The 21,496-nt window shown below is 42.1% G+C and overlaps 1 protein-coding gene across 4 annotated transcripts in view; it reads right to left on the bottom strand.

The window, feature by feature from the left end:
- The window catches only part of AKAP10 (A-kinase anchoring protein 10), a 46,388-nt gene extending 26,377 nt beyond the window's left edge, over positions 1 to 20,011 (bottom strand). For 3 of the 4 annotated variants that reach the window (XR_011561999.1, XR_011562000.1, XM_019981637.2), the window contains exons 1-5: positions 19,775 to 20,011; positions 11,966 to 12,013; positions 9,824 to 10,006; positions 7,584 to 8,120; positions 345 to 443 (exon numbers count right to left, since the gene is read on the bottom strand). Coding sequence is in view for 2 of the 4 variants with exons in the window: in XM_019981637.2 (XP_019837196.2) it covers positions 345 to 443; positions 7,584 to 8,120; positions 9,824 to 10,006; positions 11,966 to 12,013; positions 19,775 to 19,862 (955 nt within the window). In the remaining 2 variants the exon portion in view is untranslated. The remainder of the gene's footprint in view (positions 1 to 344; positions 444 to 7,583; positions 8,121 to 9,823; positions 10,007 to 11,965; positions 12,014 to 19,774) is intronic. The other variant, XM_070773138.1, reaches the window with a different exon arrangement.
- Positions 20,012 to 21,496: the final 1,485 nt, after the last annotated feature.

Here is a 21,496-nt window from a genome sequence, read left to right as displayed (position 1 = left end):
GGGAGCTGTTACCTTCTCTGTGGTTCCTCACTTATAAAATAATAACTGTATTTATGCTAAAACGTTCTTTAGAAGATTATATGAGTTTGTCCAGGGGAAGTGCTTAGAATATTGTCTGGGACACAGTAAGTACTCAAGTAAACATGTGCTACTATTTTTCAAGTCAAAAACTAATAATAATGAATAAGAGGGAAACTTTTTAAGTGAGCAACAGTCAGATATAATAAAGTACACTGAAAACAAGACACGGAAGGGAGATGCTGAATTTCATATTCATGAAGAATTCTCTTAATAACCAAAAAGAGGCTTTCTTTTTTTTGGCCATAGCTTCAAGCACTGCTTACCTATGATGTCATTTCTCATTGCTTCTGTAATTGGTATCGGTTTAGCAGCATCTGGAGATATGTATTTGGTAAAAGTATTCACTGCATCTTGCTCTATACCTGCAAGGGAAGACAGGGACAATTTCAAAACCAAAAAGCAACTTGCACCAGTAACAGAACATATTCACCAACAGCAGGGCTTTGCTGTGGACCCAAGCACACACACAAATACAGAGATAGTTTATTACAAATAAATATATTTATAAATAAACTTAGGACAAAACAAGCCTCTATCACAAAGTTGCTTTTACACCCTTTGGTTGGTGGAGCAGAGGAGTTATGAGGAAGCCCCCTGCCCTCCCCACAGCTAACAAGCTCACAAGAAACAGCAAATACTTATTCTCACACACCCTCTTTCCGTATCTCCTCTCCAAAGTTGGAACCTGAAGGATTTACACAGCGAGGGCTCAAGTTATTTACAAATCCATGTTGAAAATATTTTACCAAATTTCACATTCACGAATACATTCATCTGACCTTCAACAACCCTGGAAGGTTAAAATAGTGAATCTCAAACTTTCTGTCTTGGGACTTTGAAATCTTAAAAATTACTGAGCTTCCATTTATCTGAGTTTTACCTATAGATAGTAAGGTATTGAAAATTAAGATGAAAAATTATCCAGTTTAAATGAACAATATTAAATCTGTTAAAAGTTAACATAAACACCATTTTTTAAAAATAACTATTTTCCAAACTGAAAAAATAAGAGGATGCCATTTTACATTTTTGCAACTCTATTTTTCTTGATAGAAAACTGTTAAGATTCTTATATCTGCTTTGGCATTCAATCTGTTGTGCTTTTTTATTTGGGTCAAATATATATAGTGCTATCAGGATATGAGAAGAAATGTATGTATATTATATATATTAGTGTATGTGTGTATGTGTGTATATATATACACAGTGTGTGTGTGTGTGTGTGTGTGTGTGTATGTTGTTGTGTTAGTTGTGCAGTTATGACCCTATGGACTGTAGCCTGCCAGGCTCCTCTGTCCACGGGATTCTACAGGCAAGAATAGTGGAGTAGGTTGCTACTTCTTTCTCCAGGGGATCATCCCAATCCAGGTCTCCTGCATTGCAGGCAGATGCTTTACCATCCAAGCCACAAGGGAAGCCTACGTGTATACATGTGTGTATGTACAGTTTCTGTCCTGGTTCCTGGCACAGAGTTCCTAAAACCCTTGCAGCTTCCTGAGTTACAGTAGGGCCAGAGGAGCATCATTTGTTAATCATAATAAAGCTCTTTCAAGCACAGGAAAAGTTTATGGACACCAAGTGACTTGTGCAGAGGGAGCTGGTTGCCAGAGAAGGAACCAGAACTCCAGCCCCACTCTCCAACCTCCAGGGAGGGTGGAGGGGGTTGTGGACCATCAAGCCAATCACCAACAGCTAATGATTTAATCAATCGTGCCTACGTGATGACACCATAAAACCCTAAATGAAGCAGCTCAGAGAGCTTCTGGGTTCATGAATGTGTCCATGTGCCAGAGGGGAGATCGCCCCAACCCCACAGAGACAGAAGCTCCTGCACTTGGGATCCTTCTGGACTTCACCCTGTGGACCTCTTCATCTGGAAGCTCATTTCCCTCCTTTATAATATCCTTTTACATCACTAAACATATATAACGTGTTTCCCTAAGTTCTTTGAGCCTTGACAGCAAATTACCGAAAGAGGAAGAGGTAGTGGGAATCTGACCTGCAACCCATGACCGGCATCTGAAGTGGGGGACACTGCTGTGCAACTGAGCCTTTAACCTGCAGGGTCAGTACTAATTCCAGGTAGTGCGAGAATGAACACTAGGTTACAATCCAATGAGACGGGAGAACTGCTTAATTTTGGAGAGACATTGCTTTGCTCTGAACAGATAAATGGTTTTCTTTATATCAAGAATATCTGGCCTCAGAGCTGTGAAAAGGAGTATTTTAATAGCTTTCTGAAATAACTGTGGTTATATTCTTCTTTGATCCTCCTTTTGCATACTCAGTCATAACCCCAAGGACTGTGGCCCACCAGGCTCTTCTGTCCATGGGATTTTCCAGGCAAGAATACTGGGTGGGTTGCCATTTCCTCCTTCAGAGGGATCTTCTGGACTCAGGGATTGAACCCATGTCTCCTGTATTGGCAGGCAGATTCTTTACCACTGCACCACCTGGGAAGCATTCTTCTTTGATACTATATCCAAAACTTGAAAAGTGGTAGTTTCTTAAAAGTTAATCAGAATGTAGAATCAGAAACCAAATTAATAAACTGGTTATAATCTGTTACATTAGAATCTACTGGTCTATGTACCATGTTTAACGAGTTTTTTTTTAACTAATGAGTGCTTTTATAGTCTCATATATTTTCAAATATTTAAAAAAATATTGGTTCACTAACTTATGAAGATCTTACAAATGTTGATAAATTGCATCATATAGTATAAAAAAAGAAATCACATCATTAATATCACCAATGATCTTTTCAGAACACTCTTTAAACCTGTCAAAGCATGTGGTAGTGAACGGAAGTTTTCCAAATTCGAAGTTTCACTTGAAAACTTACATTTTATCACTGGGCAACAACACTGCCAGCTGTTTTCCATGAAATGACACCTCATTTTACATGGCCAGAATTACTAATAACAAAACTGGACAAAAGCAGTGTAAGAAGACTATAGACCAATATCCATCATAAACACAGGTGCAGAAATGCTCGACAAAATATTAGAAAATCAAGTCCAGCAGCATAAACAGACTAATACACCACAAGCAAATGAGGCTTACTCTGGGAATGCACGCTTATTCAGTATTTTTTTTTTTTAATCGATATAATCCCTCAGACAAAAGAAGGAAAACCACATGGTCATATTAAATGACACAGAAAAAACATTTGAGAAAATTCAACACCATTCATGATTTAAACAATTATCTGTAATCTTTTAAACAACTCTCAGTAAACTTTTAAGAGAAGGGCGCTTTATCAACCTGATAAAGGGCATTTACAAAATCCCATAGCTAACCTCACACTTTATGATGAAAGCCTGAGTGCTTTCTAAGATCAGGGAGAAGACAAGAATCTCAGGCAATCTACACAAAAGCTCTAAAAAATAACAAGTGAGTAAATTAAGCCCACAGAACAGAAGGTCAACATATAAAAGTCAATCATATTTCTATATACTAGCAATAAAAAAACTATAGAAAAAAAACTTTCTAAACATACTATTTGTAATAGTACCAGAAAAGAGGGAATAACAAAACATTAAGGATCTGTACATTGAAAACCATACAATGCAAAAGAGAGCAATCAAAGAGGTAGGAAAATGGAGCAGATTCAGTCTACGGCGTTTAAGACTCAATACAGTTAAAAACGTAAATTCTCTCCAAACGGACTACGATGACTACTACTACTTCAGTCGTGTCCGACTCTGTGCGACCCCATAGATGGCAGCCCACCAGGCTCCCCTGTCCCTGGGATTCTCCAGGCAAGAACACTGGAGTGGGTTGCCATTTCCTTCTCCAATGCATGAAAGTGGAAAGTGAAAGTGAAGTCGCTCAGTAATGTCCGACTCTTAGCGACCCCATGGACTGCAGCCTACCAGGCTCCTCCACCCATGGGATTTTCCGGGCAACAGTACTAGAGTGGGGTGCCATTGCCTTCTCCCAACGGACCCATAGGTTGAATGCAATTCCAATAAAAATCTCAGCAGGTGTAAAGTTAAGTAGTTTATTTGATGTTTCTCTTGTTTCTTGAGGTAGGCTTCTATTGCTATGAACCTCCTTCTTAGCACTGCTTTTACTGAATCCCATAGGTTTTGGGTTGTTGTGTTTTCATTTTCATTTGTTTCTATGCATATTTTGATTTCCTGTTTGATTTCTTCTGTGATCTGCTGGTTATTCAGAAGCGTGCTGTTTAGCCTCCATATGTTTGTGTTTTTTATAGTTTTTTCCCTGTAGCTGACATCAAATCTTACCGCATTGTGAGTGAAAGAGAAACACCAATACAGTATATTAATGCATATATATGGAATTTGAAAGATGGTAATGATGATCCTATATGTAAGGCAGCAAAAGAGACACAGATGTAGGAACAGACTTTTGGACTATGTGGGAGAAGGCGAGGGTGGGATGCTATGAGAGAATAGCATTTAAACATGTATATCACCATATGTAAAATAGATGACCATTGCAAGTTTGATACATGAAGCAGAGCACTCAAAGCCGGTGCTCTGGGACAACCCAGAGGGATGGGGTGGGGAGCGGGGTGGGAGGGGGGTTCAGGACAGGGGAACATTATGTGCACCCATGGCTGATTCATGTTGATGTATGGCCCAAACCACAATATTGTAATTACCCTCCAATTAATTAATTAATTAAAATCTCAGCAGGGTTTCTTGTAGACATAGACAAGCTTATTCTAAAATTTATATAAAACATACAAGAACCTAGAACAGAAAAAACAACTTTGAAAAAGAACAAACTTGGAGGACTCAAACTACCCAATTTTAAGACTCACTACAAAGCTACACCACTTTAATTCCCCAGCAGCATGTGAGACAACCATGTTCATGATGCTATTCATATCAACTATAAGCTATGAAAAACTTACACCCCTTCAGGTCAACTTCTGTTCATTTAAAAAATAACTTGTGATAGGCAAAGCTTTCTGGATTTCTCGACTGCAGATAAGGAACTGTGGACTGTAGGAGCCAGTCCAAATCAAGATGGGCAAAAGCACAAGAGAGAGAGAGGACATTTACCTGAGAAAGCCCTCCACCCCCATGAGACACGAGGCTTGCACTTTCAAGGGCAGCTGCCCGGGACCCAAACAGGGTAGAAATTAGACCCAAACCAGGCAGAAGGCCCTAAGAGTATACAGTCCATGGTGTCTCAAAGAGCTGGACAAGACTGAGCGACACACACAGACACAAGGCCCTAAGAGGGCAGGGCCTGAAACACACACACACACAGACACACACACACGGAAGGCCCTAAGAGGCAGGGCCTGAAGAAACCAAATACACACACAAAAGGCCCTAAGAGGGCGTGCGCGTGTATGTGCGCGCACACGCACACACACACACACACACGGCCGTTAAGAGGGCAGGAGGCCCTAAGAGGGCAGACACACACACACACACACACAGCCCTAAGAAGGAAGACACACACACACACACACACACACACAGCCCTAAGAGGGCAGACACACACACACACACACACACACACAGCCCTAAGAGGGAAGACACACACACACACACACACACAGCCTTAAGAGGGCAGACACACACACACACATACATACACACACACAGCCCTAAGAGGGCAGACACACACACACACACACACACACACACAGCCCTAAGAGGGCAGGAACACACCCGACCCCAAGACAGAAACGTAGACACACACCCCCACCCGTCCCCCCGCAAGATAGAAACTTAGTTTTCAGTGGTACCAGGGTAGCAAGGAAGCGGGTCCTGGATGCTTGGCAAAAGCAAATGCAAAAACACTCACAAAGAACCCAATCTAATTAGAGTCCCTGAAGAATTACCAAAGATAAAATTCAAAGACATATCTATTCACAGCCAAAACCCACTAAAACCACAGCCTACCAGAAGTGTGAACTTGCAGAAACAAACCCTGAATCAGATATACAAAAGCTGTAGGCACTGGGGTTATGAGATACTGAATACATGTTTAATAAATTTAAATAAATAAAAAATGGGGTCAAAAGTAGGACAGAGGGATAAAGGAACAAGAAACTAAAAAACGACCAGGCAAAGCTGAAGAAAAATATTTCTAGAAATGGAAGAATTTGCTAACTTTTAGATTAAAATAACACTTTAAAAGACTGATTCAATAGCAGTTTAGATCCATTTTAAGAATCAATGAACTAAAAGATCTGAAGATGTTACTACCAATCTGAAAAAGCTACATACTACAGGATTCTATGTGACATTCCAGAAAATGCAAAACTATGGAAACAGGAAAAAGATTAGTGGTGGCCAGAGTGAAATGAGTGGGTATATAGAGATAAACTGGTAGAGCACACAGGTTTTTAGGGCAGTGAAAATGCTCTGCCTGGTATCACAATGGTGGTTACAAGTGGTTATACACTTTCCCAAATTCACAGAACATGTAACACCAGGCGTGAACCTGAAAGTAAACTTTAGGTAATTGTGATGCCCCCAGTAAGTTCACTGGTTGTAACAAGTGTTTCCCTCTGGTGGGGATGTTGATAATGGGGAAGGCGATGCATGTTCAGGGGGCAAAGCGTGTACAGGAAACACCTGTAGCTTCCCCTCAATTTTGCTGTGAACCTTAAAAAAAAAAACTGCCTTAATAAAGGCTTAGTAGGAAAAAAAAAAGAAAAAAGCACACAAGGAAAAATAAAAAAAGGAATGTAGACTTGGACCTTTGAAAAACAAAGAGAAGATAAAAGAGAAGATGATGAGCATGGGTTGGAAGCTGTCTAATCAGAATTTCAGATAACTGAAAAATGAAGTGTGTAGCTTTCAAGCTAATAGAGAAGAAAAAGGAAAAGAGGAGCCGCAGTCCAGACTCCAGGACTTGAAGCGCAGGTCCTGCCTGATGTATGACCTGGCAGGCTCCTCGACCTTCCCAAGCCATGGCTTCCTCACATGTAAAACGGGGTGACTGCCTACCTCACAGGGCTGCTGTGACTACTCCGTGAAATTGAAGTACAGCCCCTGACACAGAACCCGATTAATGCTGCCTGCTGTCAATTAACAAATAACTTTACCTGAAAAGTTCAGTAAAAGAGCAAGAAAACTAAGACTGAGGCTGACATTAGCCTTTCTGGATAAGGATTTGATTTCAAAATCTGTGATGACCTTGGCCCCTTCTTCATTTGTAATTCTTATTTTTTTTTCTTAGGGGGTTGGCCCTTCTGTTCTTTTTTCATACACAATCCTATTCTAAAACTCCCAAATTTGCGAGAAAGTTACTCTAACCCTTTTAATCCCCATTCAAGTTCCACTTTGTAAGTAGATTTTAAAAAATATATTTATTTTTATCTATTTGGCTGCAACAGATCTTATTGTGGCATGTGAGATCTTCAGCTCCTCAACCAGGGATCGGACCCAGGCCCCCTGCATTTGGTTTCTGCAATCTTAGCCACTGGACCACCAGGGAAGCCCATAAATAGATTGTAAAAACAAACAAAAACAGGATAAAGAGAGACAACACCACACACTTACTTTTCATTAATTTTCCTGATAATTCCTTCAGTGGAGAAGATGGACTACTTCTACTGGCTACCATGAGCCTGGAGGACTCCTGGGTTTCCAGGGAGCCCCAGTGAGTTCCTGTCCTGGCTGTCTCCAGGTGGAGCAAATGGGCACTGTCACTCTCCTGGGAAAGCAAGTGGTTCCGGGAGTTGCTAGTTCTATTATTTAAGTCAATTCCTTCCAGCTGGGCTGAGCCAGAATCCTCCAACCTCCTGTTAAGAGACTCGGTTACAAAAGCTGCTGTGGTTTCGGGCTTTTTAGATGGAGAGACAGGTTCAGCCAATGAGCTCTGCTTCACCGTGTTCAGACTGTGTGCTCTTATTCGGGACCAAGTTGTGGAGTGAAAACTTTCAGCCTCCAACCAAAACTTAACCAAATGCTCCATTCTCCGAAGTTCCATAAATTGAATGAAATAAGGGAGGACCATAGTGTCATGCAAGACTTGCTCAAGGGTCTTTGAAAGACTTGATTTGGCCTCCTGAGTCTGGTAGTCCAGACAAGATCTGCCTAAAAGAAGAAAAGAGTTAGCAGTTCAGTAACAGATAACAACCGCTAAAGCTTATTTAAATTACTAGAAGGGTCTTTGTTACTCGATTAATCCTCTCATTTCTTTTCATGGCAATTCAAATCATGTAAATTCTTAAGGGAAAAAAATCTTATGATACAGGTTCCAAAGGAAAAAAAGACCAATAAAAATATCTTAAAAGTTCAATCTCATTAAAAATCTCAGAAAAGCAAATTAATACATACCATTTTTGGCTATCAAACTGAAAGATGGGTTTAAAAAAAAGAACAAGAACTAACAAAGGCATAGCAAAACAGATGATGAAAAATGTAAAATGACAAAATCTTTTTGGAGGATTCAGTAACAGACAGCAAAGCCTTAGCCATCAGGGTAATTTTCAATCCAGTAACTCTTTCTAGGACCTTATCCTGAGGAAAAGTTGTGGATATAGCTAGAAAGATATTATGAACTCTTAGCCTCATTTATAACAGAATAGTTAGATCTGGGATTTTATCTTGAAAAATAAAACCAAACTTAATAAAACAAAGTTTATTTCACATTTAACTAAATTTAGGTTATGACTATAAACACAAGCTAATTATTAGAAGAAAGAAAAAACTAAGAAAATATTAACTTTCACAGCACGACACAGAGAGACTCATTTTTATAAAATTAACTGAGGGCCTCATCCGCTTTTCAAAAGGGCTTTTCTTCACCGGTTATTGTTTCTTCTGAAGCACTTCATGTACCACCCCTGCTGACTGTCCTGACTGCAGTGTTAACCAGTCCACTGTTGTCAACACCTCTTTAATGAACTTCAGGGAACCTCGAGCCTCTTGGGAGAAGGAAATGGCAACCCACTCCAGTATTCTTGCCTGGAGAATTCCATGGACAGAGAAGCCTGGCGGGCTGCAGTCCGGGGGGTCACAGAGTCGGACACGACTGAGCGACTAACATACACATGCCCAGTCTCCTCTGCGGTATCAAGATCACACTAAGACACTGACACAATTCATCCGTCTTATCCAGACTTCCCCAGTTTCACCAGTACCCACTGTATGTGCATTTAGTTCTCCGTGTTTCTATCATGCGAGTAGACTTGTATAAACATTAAGACAGAGAACAGCTCCAGTGACACAAGGATCCCTTCGTGAGGCCTTTTATAACCAGCTGCCATCCCTAACCATTGGCCAACACTCATCTACCTGTTCTTCATGTCCATCATTTTGTCATTTCAAGAACTGTCTCAAATATATTGTCTCTCAATATATATTGTCTCTCAATATAATTCCCTTGAGATTCATCCAAGCTGCTATGTGTAAACAGGAGCGGCTATTTCTCTGCATCTACATTAACATTCCAATTATCAAGCTTTAAATATTTGCTAACGTGTTGGGAGAACATAAACTCATTATTTTAATTCGCACTGCACTCAGTATTAGTGCAGTGAGGCATCCTTTTCACACATTCAGTGGCCAAATGTTATTTCTTCTTCTGGAAATGGCCCATTATTCTACTGGGCATGCTTTTTATATTTACAGAAGGACAATATGGAGCCATCCATTACACTAGCTGTTAATCCAGTTTAAACATTTTATTTCAAAGCCCCAGCCAATGATATGGGTCAGTATCCTCTGGCAGGAACTTCACACTTTATACTCAAATCCCTTTTCCTAGGAGTTAACAAAAACTGAGAGTCACTCACCCAGGTCCCCAAAGTGAGCGGCCTCCATGTGGCTGGGCTGTTTCTTAAGTGTTGCGGTCCTGCTACTTGAAAAGGAGTCCATGTTGGCAGAAATGGCATTGATTGCAACGTGACTTGGTCCCGCAGCCTCCAGCAAGGCATGATTTTTAGTGCTTTTTTGTGGGGAATGTACGGATATTGAAGCTATAATTTTTCAAAAAATTGTTAAAAATTAAACACAATTTGATAGTCTAAAACTGTCTCCTAAAAGGGCTTTAAGGAACTTTAAAAATTAGATTTTGTAACACCTCTCTTGAGTAAGCATATACACTCAACAAAAAATTCTTATGGAACAATATTGTAAAGTAATTAACCTCCAATTAAAATAAATTTATATTTTAAAAAATTATTACGGAAAAGGTCAATTAACCAAGCAGCAGAAAACTGGAAAGAAATTCCCTATTACTTATATATAACTCTCAAAATACTGTGCCAAAAGTAGAACTTAGAAGAGAGATCTTTCTTTGAGAAAGTTCTTTTTGAGAACCTCTAGTGTACCAAAGGCAGCAAACATCCCAAAATATGGACCTTTTTCAATTTCTTAATCCTAGCATGCTGGCAAGTGACAAATTCCAAAATAAAATTTTAGATTATCAAAAGAATTAGAACAATACTCTTCAGTATTGCTTATTTTATTTTTTAACTGAGTAACACAATTCTGTTTATTTTACTTTTTACTTTTTAACTGAGTAACAAAATATAGAACAGTCTTTTGGACTCTGGGGGAGGGGGGGATGATTTGGGAGAATGGTATTAAAACATATATAATATCATATAAGAAACAAATCGCCAGTCCAGGTTCGATGGCGGATACAGGATGCTTGGGGCTGGTGCACTGGGATGACCCAGAGGGATGGTATGGGGAGGGAGGCGGGAGGGGTGTTCAGGATGGGGAACACGTGTATACCCGTGGTGGATGCATGTTGATGTATGGCAAAACCAATACAATATTGTAAAGTAAAAAAAAAAAAAAAAAAGAAAAGAAACAAAAAAAAGTATGCTTATTTTACTTTTTAACTGAGTAACAAAATTTCACCATCTAATAAAAACTGATCAAAGTTCAAGCTGCTTAAAGATAAAGCACACTTAAAAATTCACAAAATATATTTTCTTTAAAGAAATATTAATATCCTGTTGACTTCAGGATAAAGAGGAACTCATCAAATTCACATGGTCAAAGTAACCCTATGAATTCATTGCTACAGCTGAATTAAATTCCACTCATCCCACTTATTCCACACAAATATCAAAAGACTCTCATGAAAGGTCTTTAAGAGGTTTTGGTTTATTGCACTGAACCAACACGGAATCCACCTGACTTTAAATTATCAGAAACAAGCAGAGAATAAGGGTGTGAGGTACCCTACTTATTCCCTAATCTACAAATCTCTTGTTATAATCAGTGTCCCTCTCACAAATTAAGCATGTGGAGTTAATACTCAATGCTAGCCACACAACATGCAAACATTTAAAAGAAAAATCTAAAGAATAGCAATCTACAGTATTTGTGTAAATAAATTACATCTATGAAAATTCCATGGACATGGACGTAATTTTCATTACAATTTTCCCATTTCAAAATTTTAGTACATTGACATAATGAAATTCGTCAAAACTACACCTGAGATTACAGTCTAAAAAAAAGCAGGCTCTTACCTACAAATAAGGACAATATATTAATTCCAATAAAGAACTCTGAATAAATTTTAAGTTAGGGCCATTCGTTCAAAGTAATAAAGTGAAAACAGTAAGCATCCAGATCCCAGATAAACCTCAGAAAACCAGGCTTTATAAGTCAGTGGTCAGACTGCTCAGTAAAGAGTATTTTCTGCTTTTAGTTTTTTAAAATAAAGTCAACCAATCGCTTTTAGGGAATCACTGAAATGTGTGATTAGCAGGGAGGACACTGGTTTCCTGGAATCACCAGGAGAGCCAATGAATGCTCAGTAAAAGCCTAGCATATGCTGGGTGTTGAAAGATACATCAATTAACAGGGAAATAAGTCACAATCATGAGTAATTATAAAAGAAGGCAGAGAGGACCAACAAGAAGGGAGAACACCAACAGGATTAAAGAGCTCATAACTGTGAAGCACTGACTCACCTTTGACTGACTTGACATCTGGGGTCTTCTCCTGCTCTTTGCTTTTCACTGGAAGAGAGGAGGGCAGCATGATCAACTTCTTCAGCCAAATGCCCCCTCCACTAAAACTCAGGCCAGCTCTATTCCAATCAGCGAGTGTGTTCAAAGTTCTACACAAAAGGACGAGCTGCCCTGCAGCAGGGCGGGACAGCTGTCAGGGGAAGTTTCTCTTAGAAGCGACCTCTGAATGGCACTTGATCAAGAAGGCTGAGTGCTTAAGGAGAGATGAGGTCAGGACACCTAGGTTCAAATTTGGGCTCTCCCATGTGATCCTGGACCAGTTACTTTAATTCTTGGGGTCTCAATTTCCTTGATTTACAAAACCTGGTCATTCTTATGAGCTAGTAAAGAGTTATTTCAACAGGCAGGATTTCAACTTTGGTCTGTGGGACCAGAGAAATCACTCTTCTACCCTTGGTTAGGGCGTCCCTTGTAGCTCAGTCAGTAAAGAATCTGCCTGCAGTGCAGGAGACCTGGGTTAGATCCCTGGGTCAGGAAGATCCCCTGGAGAAGGAAATGGCAACCCACTCCAGCATTGTTGCCCGGAAAATCCCACAGACAGAGGAGCCTGGTGGGCTGCAGTCCATGGAGTTGCAAAGAGTTGGGCACGACTGAGCGACTAACACTTACCCTTGGTTAAAAGCCTGCAGAATGACTGTGTGATTAAGGTAATGTGTGTAAATGAATGTCTCAGAGGCACCTCCCACCCCATACACCAGAACTCAACATGTACATTCCCAGCGACGTCTCTCAGTACCCATCCCCGTGCTGGAGTGACTGGTGTTTGCAGCTGCCTCAGCTGCATCTGCCAACTGACTCCATCTCCCTGTTGAAACATGAAACTTGGCATGGCTTCCGTGAAACCCCACTCCTCGTTTTCCAGGGGCTCCTTCTCAGCTTATCCCTGGCCGACTTCTCCTCCGCCAGCTGGGAGTTTCTCAGGGACAAGATTGGTCCCCCTTCTCTCCACTCTACTTATGTATGTACTTCCTTGCTGATCTCAGCTATTCTTCAGGCTTTCAATACCACAGACATGCTGTAACTCCCAAAGTACTCTCTCTAGTCTGAGTACGTTTTGATCTCAAATTCATAGTTAACTACCTTTCTGCCATCTTCCATAATTCCACTGCCTAAATGGGACATACCATCTTTCCCCAAACCTGCTCCTAAATCAATCTTTTTCTCCTCTCATAAATGATTCCACTGCCCACTAGCTTCTCAGGCCAAAACTCTGGGAGTCATCTTCCACAGTGTCTCTCGATCACCTCCAAACCACTTCTAAGAACAACTGGTTCCACCACCAAGTACCTTAGAGGTATATTCTATTATATGCAAACTTTAAATTTTGATGTAGTCAAACTTACATTATGTGGATTGAATTTTCCTAAGTCTTATTTCTTACCCCTATATTTTCTTCTATATGATTTCAAACTTTGCTTTTTCAAATTCTGGGCTCCAACTCACCCGGCATTTATTTCTGTATTATCAGGGATAGCAAACTACAGCCCAAGGGCCAAGTCCAGCCCACCACCAGTTTTTCATAGTGTTTCTGTATAGTCTATGGCTACAAGGATAGAGGAGAGTGAGGCCAACCAAATAGCCCTCAAAGCCTAAAATATTTACTATGTGTTTTTTTACAGAAAAAGTTTGCTGACCCCCTGATGTACATAATGAGGAAGTCTTAATTTTTCTTTTCTTTTTTTTTTGGGCCAGCGAGATAATAAACACAATTTACTGATTAGTCCAATCTTTCCCAAATGAATAGGAACTCTTTACATACTACATTCCCATACACATGTGGGTCTGTTTCTGGGCCTACTGCTGTAATTACTAACTATGTAATAGGCTCTGGCAGAGCCAAGCCCTCTATCATATTCTTTTTTCAAAACTATCTTTCATATTAATTGTAGGACCAACTTGTCCTGATCCTAAAACCCTCATAGTAATTTCTTTTTAAACATTAAGCACTGACTTGATCAATCTGGGAGAGGGTTCACATCTTTCTGGTACTGAGTCTTTCTGTTCATGAACATAGTATACCTCTACTTATTTGAGTCTCCTTTTAGGTCCACTTATATTTTGTAAACTCCATAGAGATTTCGGTCTTTTATTTTTACTGGCTACAGGGATACAACTGGGTTTCAAATACTTATTCTAATGATATATGTGTAAATTTTCTTAAACTTTCTCTGTACAGAATCATATTATCTATGAATAATGACTCTTGTTCCCTTTCCCTCACAAAACTTTTCCATTTTTTTCATGTGTGTGCTATTGTGAAGACAATGTTAGTTTTCTTTTTGTTTGTATAACCCTGATCTATATTCTCATCCTTTTAACTTTCCTATGCTCTGTTAACATTTAAACAGTATAGATTAGGAAACCAATCTGAAGATAACCATCCCTTTATTGTCCAGGTCACTCATTTCTGTTTATTGTGATTACTCTTCTTTATTTCCAAAAAAGAATGTTCTTAAAACTCAATTACAACTACACACCTGTTGACTTCTCCTAGTAATTGTTTATTTTACTTTATGCATTTTGAGACTGATTTTAGGTGCAAACCAGTTCAGAATTTTATCTCCCTAGTATTCTATTCATTTTACCATAGTTTACAGGCTTTTTTTTAGCCCTAATAGTATTTTATGCTTTAAAGTATTTCAACTACTTCACAAGCTTTCTTCTCTTTGAATCCATTTATTTTCAATTTCTCTATGTCTTTATGTTTTTGTTGTGTTTCTGGTAAATAGCTGGATTTTCGATTATTATCCAACCCAAGTCATTACTTTTTAGTCCACCTTTCAATGGACTTTTACTAGATTTTTAGCCATTGAGACTTTATTTACATTTATTGTCGTTTATTTCTACCACCTTATTTTGCACTACTGACTCTTCCTGTATTTTTTTAAATTATTATGAAGCATTTAAAACAGAGGCAAGACAGGTTTAACAAATCTTAACATTACACCATATTTGCTTCAGAAAATTTTTTAAAGGAAATAAAACATTGCAGATACAACTAAAGTCCCTCTGTGACCTCATTCCCTTTCTCCCTAGAGAAACAATTTCAGAAAGTGAGTGTTCAAGGTTTCCATCCACACTTTTACTATTTAACATATTTATGTTAAGCAATATATAGCATTGTTTGAAGGTTTTAAACAAGTGGTTGTACCAAGTGCCATTTCCAGCAGCAGCATATCCTAATTAAATCTTGATACAGTCAGGCTTTAATCTCAACTCCTAAATCTTTTCAAGAACTCCACTCCTGCAAGTAACATTTCTTTTCTGTATCATTTTCTCTCTTTCTACTGAGTTCTTTCTATCAGCCGACAAACAAGCTTAGCATCTTTTATTTTAAAAATAACAACAAAAAACACCCTTTACCCTAAAGGCCCCTTTCAGTTATTGGCCTTGTTTTTCCCTCTTAACTGCAAATTTCTTGGTTATTCTTTTTACTTTCCCCACTTCACATTCTCCCCAAAACCCGTTCCACTGACACTACATTTATAAAAGTCATCAATTACTTCCATGTTATCAAAATTAACAGCTATTTCTATTTACCTCAACCTTGTAAGTGTCATTAAATACAATACTCCCTACTTTTTGAAATACTATCTTCTCTTAGCTTTCAAGACACTCCAATCCTGTATCACTTGGCATTTTCTTTTGAGTCTCCTTTGCCAACGGCTCATGCTCCTCAACTTAACTTCAAAAGCTCAATTAACTCCAGCGTTCTCTCCTGGTCTACAGTATGGCAGGAAATGCTACCTCCCACTGAACTCATTCTCCCCTTCTTAGCAAGAGGGCTGTAGCCTGGCACACAGCTGGCTAGCTTCTCTCCATTTCCCAAAGCCCTTAAGTTAGCTGGGACCACATGACTAGGTTCTCAGCAATTAAATGAGAACAGGAGCAGTATGTGCCATTTCTGGCCAAAGCTTCTCTTTTCCCTTATCATGGGTCAGAAAGCTAACAGAAAGGGCTATGACCTGGCTTTATAACATGGAATATACCTTAAGAGAAAGAGGAATAAGACAATAGTAGGAAAATGATCCCTGAATGGTCAGGAAGGAAAGCCACCTGATGACGAGGGAACTGGACTGTTACGCAAGAGAGAAATAAAGGCCTATCTTGTTTGAGCCATTGTACTCTGTGTCTCTGTCATGGAAGCTTAGCCTTTCAATGTAACTAATTCATATACTGTATGTCTTCCCTAGATAATCTCACCCAGTCCTATGTCTTTAATCATTATTTATGCCAAATACTTTTAAATTCAGATAGAGAACTCAAGTTCTGAGCCTTTCCAGAACTACAGACTAGTACATCCAACTGCCTCCTTGACAGATCCACATGGACTCACAACAACTGAAGGAGAACTCTGGATTCTTCCTATCCCAAACTCTGAGTTTTCCACAGCTTTCCCAGTTTTCCCTCACTCCAATCACTTACTCAAGCCATGCTTTCTCTATCTCCAAGACAACCCCATTGCCCTCTTCTCTCGGTCCTTAAACTGCAGCCTTCTGTCTGTCCTTGAACAAAGCCAGCTCATTCCTACCTCAGGACATTTGTACTACCAGTTCCCTCCAGCAAGAATACAGCTCCTTTCACCTTTGCAAGGCTGGCTCTTTCCTCATTGAGACTCAGTTTAAATACCATCTTCCCAGACAAGCCTTCCCTCTCTATCCAAATACAAACTGCCATCTGGTAAGCTGCCCTATATCATTGTTTAAATTCCCTGCACAGCATTTATTACCTTCTGGAATTTTTCTTATTTTCATTCACTTACTCAACAGATATTTACTAAATTCCTAACTTTATCCCAAGCACTGGTCTAGACTTGAGGGTACGGCCATGAACAAAAGTAAGCTTCCTTCCTAATAAAACACATGAGTCAGCAGATGGTGATAAACGCTACAGAAAAAAAAAAGCAGGGCCACAGGAAGGGACTGTAGGGGCTGGGGGCTGCAATCTTCAGCAGGCTGGTCAGAGAACCCTTCACTAAGATGTCAATTAATCAAAACCCTGCAGGAGAAGGGGGAAGAAAATAGGCTTGCATCTGTAGGAAGAGGTTTCCAGTCAGAGGGAACAAGTGCAAAGGCCCTGAGGTGGGAATGTATATGACAACAAGGTGGCCAACATACATGGAAGGGTGCTGGAGAAAGGGAGCAGATGAACACAGAGGAGAAACAGGACCTAGATTATGTAGGGCCATGTACAGGAAACCACCGAGGGCATCTGAACAGAGGTGTGGTATAATGCAGTTTGAAAACACACCAGGGGGATCAAAAATGGAGGAAGGGAAACCAAATTGAAGCCTAAAGCAAAATAACGCTGTTTCCTTGATCTTCATAAAATCGGCTTCCTCTTGACATTTAACCTGAGATCTGAATGACATCCCCTCAGAGGACTTCACTAACCACCCAAATTAAACAGAAATGCCAGGGTGTTCACGGTCAGGGATGGTGAGAAGTGACTGGATTTGGGCTATATTCTGGGGATGACCTAAAAGATTTGCTGATGGATCAGATATAGAGTAGGAGAGACAGAGGTTGAAGAAAGTACTAAAGTTTTAGCCTGAGCAACTAAAAGGCCAGAAATGCAATTTACCCAGATACTGAAAAACAGATGAAGGAAGGCTAAATCTAAAGTGAAATTTTAGATACAGTAAGTTGTTTATCAGTTGACCTCTTAGACATCTATTGTTGTTTAGTCACTCAGTTGTGTCTGACTTTTTGCAACCCCAAGGACTGTAGCCCACCAGGCTCCCCTGACCATGAGATTTCCCAGGCAAGAATACTGGCGTAGGCTGCCATTTCCTCCTCCAGGGGATATTCCTGACCCAGGGATTGAATCCATATCTCCTGCACTGCAGGTGGATTCTTTACTGCTGAGCCACCTGGGAAGCCCAGACATCTATTGTGTAGAGGTAAAAAGTGGACCAACAGCTGGATATGGAGTCCGGATTCAGGAAAGAGAATCCAAGCTGGAGATGTAAATCTGGGAGTCATTGGCAGATAGGTGGTATTTAAAAATGGTATTTAGAAACTGGATGGGAGCCCTAAATAGGACCATTTCCAGTTTCTATTCTTGCTACATCCAGTCTCCAAAAAACATCTAGAATGATCTTTACAAAGCAAAATGAGATCAAATCACTCCTCTTTAAAATTTTAAAATATTGTCTCTGCACTTGGAATAACACCTTGCCGTGACCTACAAAGCTCTGAATCATCTGATCCTTGTGTACCTCTCTGAACTGCAGTCACAGTGGGCTTCTTTTCTCTCTTGAAGGACATCAAACTTTTGCCATCCAGCCTTTGAACACTATTCCCTGTGCCTGGAATGCTCTTCCCTGGCCTCTATACATTACCTCTTGCTGTTCCGTCAGCTCTAAGTTTCAAGGTTGTCTGCTGAGGCCTTTGACGAACATCAAATTGAAATATGTCTCTTCTCTCAACCTCTCTCTTTCATAACTCTTTACTCAATTTGTAAACAGAGAGAGGGAGAGGTTTATTGTCTACCCCAGCAGACAACAAGCTCCTTGGAAATACGGATTTTTGTCTTGTGCAGTGCTCAAGACTGAGGGCCTAGCACAGTACCTGGCAAAGAGCAGACATTCAAAAGTATCTGCTGAATAAATAGACAACAGGCTATGTGCAACCTGCAATTTGCCTCATTATACCATTGTACATAGAACACTCCTTACCCTAAAAAAAAAAACCAAAAACCAACCATTTCAACACTGTCAAACAAATTAGAGCTATCAACCATACCAAAGTACCTTACCAACACAGCTTCCTTGTACCATTTTACCACTTTCATTCATTCAGAGTGGTTTTCATTCATTCATCATGGGTTCATTCACTGATCACATGGCATCAGTTACTAAAACTCCGTGTGTACTTAAAAGGAATTCTTTATAGAGTTCAATGGGGTCTTTAGGAATCATCGAATTCTCAGCTGAGAGGAAAGTGGGTCAACGTTTTTCTGTTCCAGATGACAGAGTTAGTAGCAGAGCTGTCACATAAACCCAAGTCTGATTTAGTTTAGTGTTTTCCCCAAACCTGTATTTGTCTGGGAAATTTTCCCTGAAGCAACAAGAATCGATACAAGAATCACTATCATCCCAAAAGACCCACATTCGTCCACCCTGGATACGTACCCGTAACGAAATGCCAATAACCTTACCCAGACTCAAAACGAAGTTGCCTCTACTCAAAAAACTGGGCAGCTACTACTACTAAAAACCAGAAATATCAATATAAGCAGTTTGTCTATAAAGTTAGGATTCCAGCAGCAAGTAAACTTGCTAAGTCATCAAAAGGACTCTTCTTTATTAGGGAACTTCTAGCCGTAAGTTATGTCATGTCATTTTACGAACAGCAGAACCCCCCCTCCCCCCCATAAAGGGGAAACTGGAAAAGAGCACTCGTTGAGAAAACAATTTTTTCACGTGTTGCTTTTAGACACAAACCCCTCGATATTCTGAAAAGTCCGAGACTTCCGTAATACTGAAGAAATTTCCATTTTCTGGTATAAATGCACCACCTCCACCCCACCCCCCGCGAAAAGCTGTGTGTCTGCAGAAGGCATGCCCCAAGCGGGTCCCGATACACACTTCGGGACCGGCCGGCGTTCGCCCGCGAGGAGGCCCAGCTCCTTCCCACAAGCCCGCCGGCCCGGCGCGCAGGCCGTCCGATCGCGCGGAAGCCAAGGCCTGGCTGCCCGAGGGCCCGCCACCCGCCGCCCCAAGCCCGGCCCCGCGCCCCTCGCTACCTTTCCGCCGGAAGAAGGACATGGCGGGGCCCGGGTCGGGGCGGAGGGCGCGGGGGGACTGCCGCGGGGAGGGCCCGGCTCCCCTCATTCAGTAACTGGCCCGGACTTCCGGGTCCGCAGCGGCCGCCGCGCTAGCCCGAAAGGAGACTCGTCTTCCGGGTGTGGGCCCCGCCGCCTCCTCGAGACGCGCGGGCAGCTCCTGCCGCCATGTTACCAAGCCGCCCGCCCGGAGTTCCGGTCCTTCGCCGCGCGGGGCTTCACGGGAGGCCGCGCGCCGGCCCCGCCCCCCGCCACGCCTCCTCGCCTCCTCCCGCGGCTGGGCCTCCTCCAGCCGCTGGGCCAGGGCCAGCGCCCGCGCTGCCCGCGCGACGCGCGCGCTGCCTGCACCCGGCTGTGAACCCCGCGGCTCTCCTGTTTCTGGGCTGTGCGAGGGTGGCCCCTGGCGAGCCCCTGACCCAGCCGAGTGTGGCCCGCACCCCGCGCTCCTAGGGATCGGACCCTGGCGTGGATCTCGGGATGCGGACTGGGTCCCGGGATGCGGACTCGAGGCACCACCTGTCGCCGCGTCTTCGGCCGTGGAGGAGGTGCGTTGGGCTTATTATAAGACGCGATCGCTGAGAACGCTCAGCTCTGAAAGGACAGCAACATAAAAACCTCTCCAGTATTTACCGGGAGGACTCCAAGGATCATCCTTCTAGCCTCCTTCAAATGCCATTTTCCTAGGAACCTCTGACCTCCTTCGACGCTAGAAGCAGAGACGAACCTCCCACCCGTGGGGCCTCTTCCACAGGACTGGGAATCCCTGTAGCCTCGCTCGTGTGCGGTGGAGGAGCCTGGGAAAAAGTGGCAAATCAATAAATGGGTTTTTTAGTCAGTGAAGTCCATCAAGTGATGGACAGAGCAACGGAGGTCCAGAGAGAAGAGGCAACTGGTCCAAAGTTATTCAGGGTGTCGGTGTTGAGACTAGAACCCGGGGTCTAGTCACGATATAATCAGAGCAGGTTAATAGATTTGTTTGAGTTTGGTCCCTGAGTGGGTAAAATCCCCTGGAGGAGGGCATGGCAACCCACTCCAGTATTCTTGCCTGGAGAATCCCATGGACAGAGGAGCCAGGCGGGATACAGTGCGTGGGGTCGCAAAGTCGGACACGACTGAGCGACCAAACCACAGGGGCATGTGCGGTAACGACAGCGGACATGTATGGAAAGGTCACTGTGCGCAGGTGCCAAGCCCTCCGGACACATGACGACCCTTGGGGAGTCTTGGTGGGAGAACCAAGCGCAAAGAGATAACCTGCCCAAGGTCACGGCCTCACCAGAGGCGAAGTGTGTGGGACCTCAGACCTAGAGAGTCGGCTTCAGAGCCAAGGTCAAGCCTCTTCCTGGGTAAGGACAGTGTCGGGGCAGGAGCAAGAGGCTGCCCCGTCTCCGGGCGTCCGAATGTGTCCTCCCTGACCTGAGCAGGTGCTAGGAATGGACCTCTGTCTGACCGCGGAGTCTTCAAGGGGTCCGAGCGGCTCCCCCACTGATCAGAAGGGCGCTGACCCCAGCCTGGCGCAGGGGAACCACTCTCTAAGGTCTGTGGTGGATGAAACCCGGGGTCCTGCCCCCTTTTCCGGGAAGGGGAGTTGGGCTGACGTCCAGGGCCACCCCAGTGGGGCGGGGGTGAGTCTCTGGGTTCCCGGCTTGGTCGGTGTAAGCGGTGAGGGACTTCCAGCAGGAG

The sequence above is a fragment of the Bos indicus genome, chromosome 19 (genome assembly GCF_029378745.1).
Source record: "Bos indicus isolate NIAB-ARS_2022 breed Sahiwal x Tharparkar chromosome 19, NIAB-ARS_B.indTharparkar_mat_pri_1.0, whole genome shotgun sequence".
In the NCBI taxonomy this organism is placed as follows: Eukaryota; Metazoa; Chordata; class Mammalia; order Artiodactyla; family Bovidae; genus Bos; species Bos indicus.
This window is presented reverse-complemented; position numbering and strand designations above follow the sequence as displayed.